This window comes from Dermacentor albipictus, chromosome 1, assembly GCF_038994185.2.
Source record: "Dermacentor albipictus isolate Rhodes 1998 colony chromosome 1, USDA_Dalb.pri_finalv2, whole genome shotgun sequence".
NCBI lineage: Eukaryota > Metazoa > Arthropoda > Arachnida > Ixodida > Ixodidae > Dermacentor > Dermacentor albipictus.
This window is the reverse complement of record NC_091821.1, coordinates 362,346,117-362,362,036: the sequence shown is the minus strand read 5'-3', so window position 1 is coordinate 362,362,036 and position 15,920 is coordinate 362,346,117. Positions and strand designations below refer to the sequence as shown.

General features: G+C 45.0%; 1 protein-coding gene across 2 annotated transcripts in view; it reads right to left on the bottom strand.

Moving 5' to 3' along the window:
- Positions 1 to 8,975, bottom strand: part of LOC135911299 (alpha-2-macroglobulin-like protein 1) — a 29,598-nt gene extending 20,623 nt beyond the window's left edge. Inside the window, exons 1-11 of one of the 2 annotated variants that reach the window (XM_065443505.1) lie at positions 8,794 to 8,975; positions 8,164 to 8,261; positions 6,712 to 6,890; positions 4,613 to 4,804; positions 3,954 to 4,009; positions 3,581 to 3,650; positions 3,359 to 3,472; positions 2,936 to 3,020; positions 2,395 to 2,500; positions 1,783 to 1,897; positions 1,448 to 1,587 (exon numbers count right to left, since the gene is read on the bottom strand). In XM_065443505.1, the coding sequence (XP_065299577.1) occupies positions 1,448 to 1,587; positions 1,783 to 1,897; positions 2,395 to 2,500; positions 2,936 to 3,020; positions 3,359 to 3,472; positions 3,581 to 3,650; positions 3,954 to 4,009; positions 4,613 to 4,804; positions 6,712 to 6,890; positions 8,164 to 8,243 (1,137 nt within the window). In that variant the 5' untranslated portion in view covers positions 8,244 to 8,261; positions 8,794 to 8,975. The remainder of the gene's footprint in view (positions 1 to 1,447; positions 1,588 to 1,782; positions 1,898 to 2,394; positions 2,501 to 2,935; positions 3,021 to 3,358; positions 3,473 to 3,580; positions 3,651 to 3,953; positions 4,010 to 4,612; positions 4,805 to 6,711; positions 6,891 to 8,163; positions 8,262 to 8,793) is intronic. The other variant, XM_065443504.1, reaches the window with a different exon arrangement.
- Between the last annotated feature and the right edge of the window lie 6,945 nt (positions 8,976 to 15,920).

Sequence of the window (15,920 nt, the reverse complement as noted above, 5' to 3'; positions counted from 1 at the left end):
CTTTATGACATCACGGGCTTATTCAAAAAGAATGGAGTGGAAGAAACCTTGGTGGAAAATGTGTATGAACGACTCGAGACAAAGAAAGGTCGATGCTCGTTTTGAGCGAACGGTGTTTCAGGGTACAGTTGGGCAGGGATAAATACGGAGGGGACAAACAGTGAGCTGGAGACTGCTTTTGCGACTGTATGGGATTACTAGTTTTGTATAATGAACACCAAAAGGAAGCGAGCTAGGACTGCTCTAGCACAACGAGCGCGACGTCGATGCACTTGATCAGGAGAGAAAGTGGGAAGGAGAAGGCGGACCACTACGTCTCACGGAGAGTACGAGAACCACAGACGACCGCCGAGTCTCGTAGTAGCGTTTTGCGAGGTTCGCATAGAGTGCGAGGATGACCTCTAGGACCAAGAAATTGACTTTAAAAAGTTCGCACCTGCTGGGGCGTATCTCGTCCTACAACAATAATCGGCTTGTCCGCATTTCCTTACTTTAACGCTGCGAGCCAGGTACTTCGAAGTCACGAACGGCTTGTGCATTATCAGCGTGACATAGCATTCTCTACAGGAAACTAGGAAGCGCAGCGTTTTCAAGAAAGGAAACTTAAGCAACGCAAATGGCTATTAGTGCTGTAGGACAACGTAAACTTCAAAGGGTGTAACTGTTTGAACAGTGTTAAGCACAGTTCAAGGAAGATGAAGCTGTGTCAAGTTGCACACTGCAAGGATCCTGGAAACTTGGGCATCATAAGCACAAGTGCACAACGCAATGCCACAAATGTTCGTTACAGAAATGTAGACATTGATTAGAGAAAGGGTGAAGTTATTTTCCGAGGGTAAAAATTCAAGCGTAAGAAATCAAAGGTAGAGGCGGCGGCCTGAAAGGTGTAAAGGAAATGGAAATTCGTGGAAAGTCCATGGCATACTGTTCAAGTTGAAGCCACCGCAATGCAGTGCGCGAGGAAGTAAGCGTCGCCGGAATTAGCTTGCCGACGCAGAGAAGAGCACCAACTTGTAGGATGGCTGAAACAGTTGCTTATATCGCAGGTACTGAATCATGGAATGACCGCAGCTACATGGGCATTTTTTTGTCGATTCTCTGGAACTACGATATTGTTCTACTGTGGGTGCATTTAAAGGAATTTGCTTCTCGAGATCGTAGATTTATGCGCGGAAGGCAAAGCCATAGAGTGTGCTGGCATAGTGTTACCGGTGCACCATTACCACTGCTGATGTCTGCGCAGATGAAAGCAAACCGTAATGGTAGAAGAGTACACTACGCTAGAAGTAAACATTACAAAAGCGTGAATCAAGTGTAATAACGCGAGAGCTTAGTTGAGTGGCTAAATGAAACGATGTGGCTGGAACCTCGATGTTTGAGAGATGACCACGTGAGGCACGCGACCTCGCACAAAGGTTCAGGAACGCGTGACGAAAACGTAGCTTACCTTTTCTTTGTTGATGAGATTGAGTTTGAACGTGTTGTCATTGCTAGTGTATTGGCCGTTGGTGTCGTACTTTTGTCCAAAGTTAAGCCTAAGCCGTGTGGTACCTCGGCTGTGCAGCTCGGTGGCAGATTGAGAGACACCTGCAAGCGAAAATATTGCAGCGTGTGCGGAAAGCTTATGAGCAACCGTAATATGCGAAAATGGATTCATTGTTAGAAGTGGATATAGGTGATTAATTATTGGCAGAATGCGAACAACTAGGAAGATACTGTATTTGTATTAACATAACGCACCAATCAGCAAGTCTAAATGCAGCTTGTAGGTGTGTACCATACCTGTTCCATCCTCGATGACTTTGGCGGTAACGTTTATTGATGGGTACGTAGGGTAGGTGTAGTTCACAGTGTTCAGCAGCGACACGTTGAAGGCATAGTCATAACAGCCATTGATCTGAAAGCGGTAAAGAGTATCAAATGTGAGCCTAGGGACTTTCCAAAAAGACTAGTACCAGCGGCAATAGCAGAGCACAGAGTTATCAAGCGGCAAATTGATAAGAGCCGAAACCCAGTGAACAAAACCATTGAACAGACGGAGATTGTCCGCCGTGTATATGAACCATGGTAGAAGCGCACGGAAAGGAAGGATATAAAAAAGAAAAGCTGCATACTTTCTTGCCTAACAAGTGAAAAAGAAAGGAATCGTTCTTGTGCTATCACTGCGATTTCGAACACGGGATGTACAGCTGTAGAGACGTTGTCATGTTGCGTTTTGAAAAATTGCGTTGTAGAAGTCCTATTCGCTTAGTGGAACTTGCCGAAAGATATGATGTGAGAAGTGGGCAAGAACGTAAGAAAATTAGTTATGCGAAGCCAATCGAGAGACAACTTTCTTGTCCTAGCTGATGAACGGAGCGTGTATCAGTCAGGCGTTAACAGCAAAAATGTTACCTCGGCTACACGAAGAATTACTGGTTTTTGGCGCACTGGGTAGTAGTAGTTGAACGGGGATGTGTAGATTTGCACAGTTCCTCTCACATTTTCGCCGTAGGTGTACCTAAGAGGGGAGAGAAGAGAAAGCATCATAACACACGAACAGTTGTACGCTTGAAAGCAGCAGTGAAATACACAATGAGCATGCTGACAAGCACAACGCTGGTGCGGCAAAATACCCGCTGTACCAATCACCAGGTTGTGATTGTAAAGGCAACGATAGGTTTCGAAAACTCGAAGTTTCGGTCGGGGTAATCACATTGAAGATAGTGCGCGACGAGTTACAAATATGTGCCGAATGAGCAGCCATTCGTTAAGGTGGAATACAGGACGAATGGCAGCAGATAAATCGTTCAGTTAGTTGATAGCCATTTATACATTGCGACTGCAAACATGACTAGAGCACAGCAATTTCGTAAGGAGTAGTACAGTTGCCATTTATTAGCAGAGAAATTCAGATGGTGGCGACGTTAAGTCGGTGCATTGAGGACAGACTTACTTTGCGCAGACAGTATAAAGGACCGTGGGATTCGTAACCACATCGTTAGCGTCAGGTACGATGGTGACTGAAAATTTGGGCAGCACTGCAAGGGAAAAAAAGAACTCCATTAAAGAGTGGTTCAGAAGTTCCAATTTTGATGTTTATATCCAGGCCATAGAGCCACGCTTGCTGCAAATGGACGTTTTCTTGATTCGTTGAATCAAGAACCACTTTGACGTTCTGTTTATGTAGTACGCCTTAACGAAGGCCTACTTAAAGAAACCAGGTTCAAGAGTTGCTGTTTAACGGTAGAAAGTATGCAACTGTTAAGACTTTAACAGGTAGCCATGGATATTTAGCCAAATAGTTGCTTCAGGAACGCAACGCATAGTATAGAATAGAATGAATTAATTACGTACGAGTTACGTAATTTGCATTTACCATAGTCCCGGACCTCAAACGATGTCGATCCAGAGTTCCTGTCCACCGATACCGCAATCGTCCACGAGCCTTCGTCAGTAATCGCAAGGAGCTTGTAGGAACCTTGCAGAAGACCTGCAAGACACCCCAGTTGCAGTCTGAGAAAAGGCTACTATGTGGCCACACATCTATGGCGGCATGCAAATGAACCGCCCATCTATGGCTACTTGCAGATCAACTTACCATCGGTGAAGTTGACAAACTGCTGTTGATACAGAAGCTGGCCGTAAGGGTTCGTGATAGTAATGTTCGCCTGCGAAATGGCAAGTTTTATTGTAAACGCCATGCGCATTTTCATTGAAGAGGTTTTTAAGGGAAAATAGTACGTAGCAGACAGCGCAATACGGCCTATGCAGGTGAATTGCTTCCAGCAGAAGGCTCAATTTTCTGGTAACGAATGAACAAAAACGCGTTGCAAGAGAGAAGCAAAGATAAAGGTATATAGAAGAGAGCACACGCTGCAGATGGGCGTAAACATTGTGCAAGGAGTAGAAATTGCGGAAATGAAGGCAGCTGTGAAGCACAGCGATAGGGTAAGCAGGAACGGACAACTTACTAGTCGGTCAGTGACAGGCAGGAGGTTGTTGTCAAGTAGAAGTACTCTGTAGTTGACTGCAAGGCAAGAGTTAACATAAGTTGAATGTGGCATTTCCATGCGGGCTCGGAAAAATCAAGAGGTGATAAGCTGAACGAGGCCAATGGATGCAAAATGCATCAATGCGCAGGCCAACATTTAAGTTAAAAATTATAGGCTCACTTTTTCAAGCCTATGCCCACATTTGCTGCAGTAAATGGCACTACATCGTGGTGAGGCAACCTGTCGGAGTCACTTTCGAAGTATATCAGCATCCATGAACTGGGAACATTTCGTGCCATTATGAGTAAGAGTGGGCCAAGATCCAACGAAATAAGGGACAATGCCGGAGAATACCGAATCGGTACACATGGAATTTACGTGCATGGTGGCCTTCGGCTATCCAGCAGGATGTTGTACTATACAGCAACTGTGCATTGATACACCCGAGTGAAAAGACTTGGCAATAGAGTTATTGTAGAGAAAACTCGGTAAGTTACTTGGAAAGAAGGCCTAAATGGTAACAAAAGCAAGTTAACTGCGAGACTAATCGCTCACTCAACAGTAATGACAACCTAAATAGCGCAAAAAGCGAAGCATGCAATACTGCTGGAGACAAATTTGACTGATGTCACACGTACCTGTACTTCCTTGTCGATACAAGGGCTTGTCGGTCTGAACAATTACATTAATGTTGTTGACATATTCAAGTTCAACCGAGGACCTGTTGTGGAACTGGTCGCTTCCAAACTTCCCAGTAACATCCAGGTACAAGTTGTAGAATTCGTTTGGATTCAAGTCGGGAACGTGGAACAGGAGCTCGGAGGCAGTCCCTGCAAGCCACAGCAGTGGGATTGAGCAATGATTCGAACGCCGAAGTAATTAGGGCGTATGTGGTAGCTCGAAGTGTCTGGACGAACGAAATGAAAATTATGGGCCAGTGAGTCTACGATATAACAATACGGAAGAAATGGCCTGGCCAATAAATCGTTTATCGAAAATGAGGCCCGACCGATAGAGTATCGGCACACAATCTCGTGAACAGCTACGCATGGTACTGAGGATCCTCAGCTCAAGCCGGAACACAGGGCGAGGTGACACGTTACAATATTGTGATCAACGTCAAGGATCCGTTTCTTCACGTGGTGGTACCGCACCTCTGACTACGCGCTAGCACCTCGGATGACAATGGGTGAAGTTGGTAGCAAGTCTCTAGAACTGGTTTTACGTTTGTGTGGCAGCTGTCCTGCCATTCTTTTCTATATAGGCCTACAGTGATCAGTGAATAGAAATACACATCAACATTTAAGAGGAAATGCTTGTCGAAAAACGTGCTCTTTGGAAAATTACCGATTGCTTATATTTACTTGCGTTAGGTTCAGCTTCAATTTTATGACAAAGCCGAAGCTGAATTTGAACTGAAAATGGATAAAATCGCGTTTAAAGCGGACAAGGTGACTGTCAGAAGCCAGAGCTCGCGGCTAACGCAGTGCGTGCGCTCTGAGTTGCCGATTACGCAAGGAGTTCAGACAAGCTGCTTCCTGGAAATAACTGGTTGCCCGAGAGGGGACGAAGCAAGAGAACATGGAATTGTGGCGTTTTCAGGTCGTTACGGTTGGGTTTTAAATATTAAAATGAGTTAAAATCCGATTCTTCTCCCATTTGAGTTTGATAATCTTGTTGCTGCTTGCGATGTTCGGACCTCGATGAAATATGGCCGATGTTTCTTTTTACGATACGAGGAGTGGTGTTATCTCTACCTTAAACTTCAATATCACGTTATTCAACGCTAATTTCAAGTAAGGCTTTTCAGGTTCTAATTTGGCATATTAAGATTACGTGCATTTCCTAGTTAGTTTTCAGCATTCTACAGTTGTGGAGGAACACGAGAAATCAGTGGTCTGTAATTATGGACGTTTAGGGATAACAGTGGGGGCAGTAAAGCCTAAATTTTACATATTGGCATGGTACAGAAGCAGTACTATGGAACTCGCTGTAAAAATGATGACGTATTTGAAATGGTGATAAAAACTGGAAACAGCTAGATGAGTGCTCTAGCTGATGTACTTAAAAGTGCCATTCGACTAGCCTCTTCCTTAATCTTTCTTAGGCAACGTGTCGTACGCTCGGTGATCGAGTTTCGTACTTTCTACACTTTAAACAGTGAGCAAAATACACTTCTGTAGATCTTCAGCACAGACGATAGTCAGACGGGAAGGCAGGGAAGTCAACGACAGAAAACTTCAGTGCCTTTCAAATTTGAATAAGGATGACCAGCGAAGCTGTGAATGTGGGCCCCTGAATGGCGAACTGCACCTCCGCCACGAATCGGCCCGGTATTGCACTGAGGGATCGTGCCCACGTGCGAACAATTGTTGGTCTGTCCACAGAGACGAGATCCGCCAGAACATAGCCACAAAGCTTCGCTGTGAAAACGTTCAGTGGGTAGTTCGTGGCAAACGGCAAAGTGCTCAGGAGCTCATTCGAAGCACATCCTACCTGTCCGAAGTACAACCGACATAGACCACGTGACCGGCTTTCCACACACCATCCCACTTCTAACGCCCACGCATTAATGAAGCGTCCAGTCGGGTACGCTACATAGGGAAAGGATTGAAGATGCCGGGAACACTTATGCGCAGAAGCCAGATGCTACATGGTCATGGTGACCCGACTTCAATTAAAACGATTGGTATAAACACAGACGAAAGAAATGAGGGTATGGTATCTGGAATCTTACCACTTTGATCGAGGGCATAGGTTTGGGTGGCCAAGATTGTGCTGTTCTGGTTGATTCCCGAACGAGTGCCCCACAGTTCCACCACGAGTTCGCCGGCTGAAGCGGGATTTCGCACAACGGCTGTGAGCTTGACATCAGCATTCGGTGTCAAGTATCCCGGCGCAGTCACGAGGTATTCACTGTCCCAGGAAGAGAAAAGCGTAAGCCGATAGGTTACGGTTGATAACGGTAGTACCTTAAAGACCCGCAGGTATACTAAGATAGGTGCGAACAGCTGCTGGGCCTTCATGCACGTGCTGAAAAGCAACTAACTGAAAATTACAAAGAAGGTATCGTGCGCTTACCATATGACCCACTTCGTCGCAGCGCCTAAATAACTAAATACTCGATATACCACTTCCTTAAACTTGATTTGAAGGAAAAAATATGTTGTTTTTTTTAGCATATTACGAAAAGGAAGGGACAGACGCAAGGGACTTAATAAACTATTTGTATACCTTTTTCTTTAAGTACTCAAGCGGCAACAGTACATGGAAGAGGTCTGGGTGAATTCAAGAGCCTTAGATACGTTTTCACCAACACGCCCGATGCACTACATGTATTAATGAAGCGGGGATCTGTAGACCTTAGAGATGCGAGGCATTTTCGGTGAACAGCGAGGATGAAAATGACCTACAAAGCAGACGTCCCTATACTACCCTAGGCTTTTTTTCTAATCTAGGCCACACATTTAACACCGAAACCGTGTCTCCGAGCTTCCTGTCAAGAGGAAGATGTAGCACGGTAAATGCGCACTCCGATAGCCACTTGCAACATTTTTTTTTTTTTTACTGCGACAGCTAAACAATTGTAAGCTTAAACAAAATTAAGCACGAAGATTGCAAATTCATCATTCCAAACCAGAAATACTGTAGTTCCGTAACCTCATCCATTAGAGCATCTAAATCAGACAGATGTGCAACAGATGGACGTAAGCTGTAAATATAGATATCAATGTTCACGAGGGATTTGCAAAAGTACTCATAGTTAAAAGGAGCGTATAACATGTCGCTTTAGAAGGCTGAGTAGGTGCAGTGTGCAGAATTTCAACATTACCGAGTCAGCGTTGAAGAAACTTTACTTGATTTTGAACAACGTAGTAATTGTAGTTAAAAATGATGGCCTAATAAAAGTTTTCCAAAAATAGGCAGTAGATTTTAACTTTTCTTTAAACGCAAGAAACTTAAATTTGGTGCAGAGGTGGTCGAGAAAAAGTAAATTGCAACAGCAATGTACTTTTTGTACGCCGCTCCCAAGCTAAACCTTTCTCTCAATACGCATAACAGCAGCGCTTACATGTTCGTGCGAAAGTTGTTTGCAAGCTTCCGACAGAACATACTTTATTTACTTCGTGCTGGCCGTGACGAGACAAGCACGTGAGAAAGAAAGGGGGGGGGGGTGGCAGGTGCTCACATAGAGGCAGTGGTGGGCGTTGTTCCCAGAGTGACCACAGCTGCGAGCAGCAGCAACCGGCGCGTCCAATTCGTCGCCATGGCGACGACTCGTGGCACCTGCGGGGGAGAAGCAAATAACATCGTAGATTAAAAGCCTCTAAAATAGCCCTCACAAAGCGAAATAACATAGCCTCAAGGTGATTTCAGAGGAAACCCCGAGAAAAAGAGGGCAGGAGTATGGTTTCTTGCCCCCTTTTATAAGTACACGTATATTGCTGTGAAAAATTGTGCCTTCACGTGTTCCTGAAGTCTAGGTGGTATAGAACAAAACTGGTGAAAGAAAAAAAGAGATATCAACGAGAACCAAACAGCCATGCTTAATCGCCTCGAAAGACGTTGGGATATAACTTATGCGCAAGGATGCGAAACTGTCCAAATGCGAGACGCCGCGACACTTCCTTACATCTCTCATGCTTCGGGAACAAGAGAATTACAGACAAACAAAGAAAACAGCGGTGAACATGACTAGGATACAGAACTACAGCTCGTTGAGAATGCTTAAGACAGATACGCACGGCAACCAACTGTTGACCACCGAGTGGCTGTTAGCCCACAGGGCTGTGAATGAAGAAAAGTCGGAGTAGCTCACCTACGGTTTCCTTTAGCTGTCACGCGCTTTCGGACGATGGGACTGCTCGTACCAAGTGCCGTCTCAGCAGTGAACGACCCGAGCAAGCAGCGATCGCAAAGGCCCTGACGCCGGCGGACAGTGGGGCATAAATCCTAGTAGCAACCTACGGGCGTTCACGACGGCGGGTTGTCAACGGAACTGTGCTATTTTTATACGGTTCAGTGCTTTTTGACCGCCCAGTGGTGCTTTCCGTATCCGGTTGCAAGAAGCGACATCGCTGCGCAACACGCAGTGATCAGCGATTCTGCGCACTGCGACGCGGGAAAGCCGGCAGAAATGATCGTCCACGGTTGACAACGTGTGGCACGTTAGGGGAGATCGGATGCGGTGCCTCTCTTATCGAGAAAAAAAAACTGGGTCTCGGGCGCGGCATGTGTTTACTGCCACGCCAGGAAACTGTATCCCGCACGCACCGTTTAGCAACGCCACTGATACGTTTATCGCGCGTTTAGTCAGTCCCTCCTGGTTTTTTCTGCCCTTGCTTGAGCGTCAAGGAGTGTCATCGACGACGCTCAGTGAGGCAAGAAGTTTCAGTTTCTAGCTGCTGTCGGCCACTGTATTGATAATAATATTTAAAAGGAAAATTTTGACGGCTGCCTGGCGCTAACAGTGAAGCTCCGAAGCCACTGAGCCAGCTCGGAAGATCACTGGTTTTGATGGTCTTGGTGTTCGAAGAGTTCTAAACATTTACTAGTATAAGGAGTGACCGTAACTAACTTAGGCTGTAGCAACAGTACTTCTGAATGATCTTATCTCAAAGAATGCTGCGTGAATAGCGATGACACTACACTTAAGAAACAAGAAAAAGGGACGTTTGGGGTTAGGATGCAAAAGCCTCCAGATGGGCGGAAAGAAAGAGACAGAAGGGGTCGAAAGCATGACCAGTGTACTGTCCTCTCTATAGTATACAGGGTAATACTTTTTTAAGTTGTTATGGAAGTTTTAAACATCGCCGGTTGCAGATAACAAAATTCTAGTTCTTGGGCTCGATTATTCAAAGAGGCGGACATTACTCGCACGAGAAAGCGAAACACATACTGAACTGAACAGAAAATCACTAATTATCTTCTTATATATTTACTTTACCGCACATGTTGCAACTTAAGAATCGTGGCCGGCAAGTTTGCAAAGCGTACCCACTTAAAATGCATTTCCAGAATGGCGCCAGTTTGGAGATATGCGCCATCAAAGTCGCCCTAAAAAAATGTCCCGTTGTTCAATTTACTTTTTTTAAGAAAACGCTCTTTTCGGCATTGAAGCACAGAAGTAACTGGAATACCCATGTATTTCATCCCACACTGTGGCAAATAATATGTCGAAACTGGTGTCATCCTGGAACTTCGCTACAAGTGGATGCGACTTGCAAGCTCACCTGCTACAATTCGTAAATTGCCATATGTGCCATAAAGTAATTAAATAAAAAAATAAATTAGTGAGCTTTTGTTTATTAGTTGAATATGTGTTATTTCTCATGCTAGTAATGTCTGCCGCTGCGAAAAAATCAGCTGAATGTTATCTCCAACAGGCGATTTTTAAAAATTTCGAAAAACATAAAAATTATCATGCTGTACAGCTGAATCAACTTAACAGGCAGTTTCTTACTTCCTCATGTCGTTCCCCCTCTGCGCATTTTATATGAGTGCACCTAAAGACAAACAAATCAAGAGAAGCAAAGAGTATTTTCATGCTACTGGCCCTCCGTATCCCTAGAATATAGCTGTGTCGCTTCCGTGGTAAACTTCTAATAGAGGAACGCCCAGCACTGGGCCACACAAGTATTGCGCATGTTGTCTGGGATCTGGCTGAACTGTTCGTTCTAGTTTATGAGATAATCCGAGATTTAAACCGTAAAATGAAATTCGTCATCGCTGACGTCCAAGCAATGGGGCTGAGGAAAAAAAAGAAGAAAGCAAACAAACCGTAACAGCCAATAGATAGCCCATCCGCAAAACAACGGGTCAGGTGAAAATAAGGAATTGTCTGACTATTGTTGTCGAACCAGTAAATGTTACTACACAGTGTCGTATATGGCCAGTTCAGAAATTATGCTGAGAGGGAAGCTGATATTACATTCCGATATGTATTTCATTGGTTATCCTCCGGTATATTCCTAAACTATATATATATATATATATATATATATATATATATATATATATATATATATATATATATATATATATATATATATATATATATATATATATATATATATATATATATATCAACGGCCAGCCAACCTTCATTGTTTGATAACACGTGTCAAGACCATCTGGTACGCGAATAAATCTTTACGTAAATCTCTGCTATAAGCTTCATATTCCTTGCCATGCATTCAAGGCCAGATGTCCTGAATTAGTCATTTGCGCCTTAATTACGCCTTCTTGCCGGGAATTTATGCAACGGCGACTTCTGTCTCGCAATACAAGTGCCAAAAGTAAGCTGTTCGATTCACATGGAAATACTTGTTGAATGGGACATTGGCGATCATCACGAATAATAAGACCCTCTGGCACGACCTTTTGTAGCATGTAAAGGCAGGCTAGCGAGTAGGAATATTCTGAATACTAAGATGGACCGCAACATCCGCAGAAGGGTGTAATTAGCGTTATGTTGTTGGCGCACTACAAGTGTGAAATGTGAGGAGTGCGTTAAATTAGGCGCTGTGGCCAATTACAAAACATGAGACTGCTCTCTCGTAATGCTGTGGCTAATATTAATTACCCACTCGCTGGGCGCAGAGCCAGAGTTTCAGTCGATCGCGTTGAAGTTGCAAATAATGTTTCGCGTACCAAGGTGACGATGCGCATTATGACAGACCTTCGACGAGGAAGACCAGAGGAAGTTTTTTCTACGCACCGAAGCGGTCTGAAAGCTATCCGCAAAAGATCAGCCGCCTTGGCAGCTCTCTGGCTGTGGTGTTCTGAGGTCAGGCACTTATAGCCATGGCGGGTCGCAACCCGATGGGTGCGTAGTGTCGGAGTATCTAGTCGTCAGGTTTAAGTACTGGCTAGCCATTCTCAGAACATGTATTTCATTTAAAGTTGGCCAAAACGTCGCACAATGCCCAGCTACTCCGTAAAAATATCTTCACATGATTGGTAATAACAATAATAATAGTCCCCATTTTTTTAGACGTCTCAATTGGGGAAGCCAATAAAAACCAAGATCTTGGCTGAGAGCCGGAACAACTGCGCTTACAAGTTTCTCCTGCAGCGGCAGAGACGCAACTGAACTTGAAGACAATCATGCGCAGTGTTAACGACAACGTACAACTCCAGCAGAGTGCCGTTTTCATCCGTATAAGGAAAATTAATCTAAGGGACACGAATTTCGTTCACGGGTGTAAGCTGCCTAGCATGAATTATCCGCAAATCTCGCAGGATTCTACGCAACCGCCCACTTTCCACATGCTGTGTCAGTCATTCATTTCTTCGCGTCAGCCACTGCCCCATGCCGAAGCGCTTCTTAAAGCTCTTTGGCAATGACGACATGTGCTTTTAAGCACATGTTTGGCTTGCTTGCAAATCCATTAGGTAAACTTTGACCTCTCACATGAGGTGCTTTGGCTGGTGTTGCTCCTGTGAGAGTAAAAGCCAGTCGTATGCTCCATCTTCTGTCTCGCTAGGTTTGAATAAGGTGAGATGTGCAACATAAACACAATTTGACAGCCATTCATTAATCTTAACGCTAGCCACTCCGCTTACAAGATGTATCGCGAGTTGTGTATAAGCTATAAGAGAATACTTAAGAAACCGCTTCTCAGAAAGCGGTGCATGCAAGGGACATGTTGAGAACAGGCGTGTAATGCTAGTCAAATTTACATAATGCCGAACTGTAGGGAATATTACGACAACGCATTGGACAGCGTGCTTTCGATACAAAAAAGGAAGCTTGTCACGCGTATATTACTAATTTTTTTATTTGGTTCGGCCATCGAAGTTTATACAGTGACAATATCAAGGTAAGCGGAAAGCTGTCATTGCGCAGAAAGACACCCCCCATGTGTTACATATGCAAGACGGAGTGGGAAGTGACAAGAAAAACAGCGTGAGAAGGCACTTACGCCAACACTCCCCAAACTTCTTTACGCACATTAGTGAAGGCCAGGAGAGAGACAGATAAAGAGGCGTGGCACGTATTAAACATAAGGCGTGCGAACCCGCAGCTTATGCCACATTGCTGATGTGTTCTCACGCAGGTCTTATACAGCTGATGCCATATCCAGTTCAAAACAAAAGAAGTTTTGAAATGGTTGCGAAAAGCCTACAAAACGGTGACTAACACATTAGACAACGTCAGAGATTCTGCTGTACTACAATCTGCCGGGCCAGTCGCATGGGCTAATTTGACAGCGCTCACATTAGCTCTATCAGGCCGCTCGAACGAACGCTCTAGGCAGGAGCGTTAACCATATACGTCATCGAGGTATTTAGGTGTCTCTGGTCGGGGACATTTCATAGCATAGTACCAATGACCCACTGTGCATACGCCCGCAGAACAGGACACCACTTTTGCCAATGTAGTCTTAGATTCCAAGCCCTCCCCCCCCCCCCCCTCCGCACCCCCGTGGCTTCGCCCAGCACTGTGAGCTCGCGCCTGGATATCCGGCGTTGCCACCGTCTTGAACGGGAAGCCCGCTGGCGTGCCCACAGAGTTATCGCCGGCGCGCCCCGTACGTTGCACGGAGACGCGCTGACACCTGAAGCGGCCGTGATTAGCGCGTCCGTGCCTTCCCCGCCGTGTTGTGTCTGCGATATTGGGCGTCGTCAGCCGCGACGCTCGTGCGCGCACCCCTCGCGCGCGAAGGCGCATTGCGTCCGCGAAAGCAGCGAAGGCCGATCAACGTAGCCGCGACACGTGTCAACAATCTGCGCCGGAAAAACAGCGCGTGCGGCCGCTGCTGCGATTGCTACTGTGCGTTTCCTGCGCCTCGCAGCGTTGGCACAGCATGCGTCGCCGTCATCAGCCTGTGTATAGATAGGTGCGAATATTTTGCCTCCCGCGTGAACTGTACGCTCGACGCTCTTTTGTGAACCGCGTCACGCATTTACTGGGAGCGCCCCTTTTTCTTTACGTCCGATTACACAATTTGAAATGCCAAATGGCGTGAAACGCCAGGCACGCCCATGGAATTACATGAGAACATAAAGAAACAAGTCGGGCCCACCTACATTTTTCTAAAAGCTAATGGGACTTGGTGTGTCGTAACCGTGTCGTAAGATTACAACGTGATGGCACGTATGGAGACTTCTCAATGGCGCAAAATGCCGTTACAGCTCAAGTCAGTAAGAATTTTGTATGCGAAAGATCCCCTTCACGGCTTGGAAATGACGGAAACTTTTTCTTTAAGCTAATGTTTCTCTAACGTATATGGCACATGATAGATCGCTGTCACATAAGTGCAAAGCACTGTTACCTCGAATGAAATTTAGAAAGAATGGCTTGAGGCCCTTTAATATTTCATTTACGGAGGGTACTGAGCAAAGCGGATTTATATGTGTCTTAATGGCAAGAAGAAAAAAAAAATCCGCAGTGATTCGTCTATCCTGTCTCTGTGGCAATAAATGTTTAATTGTTTCCAAGGTAGATGTTTATGAGAGTTTGGGCATCGTTAGGTTCACAGTTGCCAAAGCCCCGAAGTATGTTGAGTGCTCATTACGTTTAACGATGTCGTAGCAGTGGTTTCGTTAAGGCGAAGTTTAAGCAAAAACCTTTAAATTATGCGAAAGTTGTTACTGTAGTAGGGAGAGTGGGAAATAAACTAACGTGGCAGACAGAGCACCGTATAATTTATAGTTCTTACTTATCCGGAACAGGCAGTTTATATTAAAGCTATTGTCCTTGTTTTATAGCGAAGCTGTTAGCCTCTCGGTGGTCGGCATTTTTGTGTTCATCCGTGAACAGAAATTATCATGAGCAGCAACGGCTCATAACCCCCTAAGCAAGCAAATATGTAATGACTCATCCCCCTCTTAATACAAGGGCTACAGGAACTCAGCAAAGTGAAGCGAACATTATATGCATTCAGTATAATCATGCATACAACATACAGAATAGCTTACATTTCAATAAAGAACAAGCTCAAAACAAGCTTCTATCATCATCAGCAATGGCTCATGGCCCCGTAAGCAAACAAGTGCAATGGTTCATACCCGCGTAAAGCAGAGGCTACAAGCGCTCAGCAAAGAACAACCCCAGGCTGTCAAAACTGAATAGAATTCGTCCTCTACCACGTGCCTCATAGACGTAAAACCTTAGAATTAAGCAGATCTTTTTTGCGTTTAATGAGAAGACAGTTATTTTTACAAGGCACCCTCGACACATATACCACCGCCATAACCACGCTCTAGACCTATTTGTTACAGAAGGAGTTCGCACGGTTGAATAATTGCATGAAGAGCCGCATGCGTTATCGTTTCTCATGTCATGGTAGCGATTTTGAAGGGAACGAAAGAACAAGATCACAAGAAAGAAAGGAAGATGCGGAAGGGGAAGCGAAGACCTTAGCCGTAATGTGCAGAGCTCATCAATTGTTCAACATTTACGCAGGGATAGTTTCTGAAGTTTTAATAATTTCTTTGATGCTCCAAGGACGAAGGCGTTTTCCGCGCATGTTAGTAACAACAGGAAGCAGAAAAAAACATGAGACTATACATGTCTTAGGGCGAACAGTTGATCCTTATGTCCAAAATGAAGATATGAATATTTAACCTGGCAATCCTTTTTTAATGAACGCGTACAACTAAACGTTCCCATATTCTTTTTTTGCAAGTCACTCTGAACTACCGAAGGTACTTCAAGCAATAGCCCTCACCTGAGTACCTGTCGGATTTCCTTGAAACGTTGGCTCAAGTCATTTGGGGCGCTTTGTACACTCTCGTATTTCCGATCAACATGACCGGTATACGCTCTGTCACGGGGAAACGCTTTCTGTCATGGTTCTGAGAGCTTCAACTGTTGTGCTGTCCGGTGCAAATAGAGTTGCCGAACAGTTGCGCAAGAGAGAATCGAGCGAGTTTCCTTGTGTAGAATTCGTTGGCAGACGGGCAGATTTCATGCAGGCGCAGTCTAGCGGCTATGGC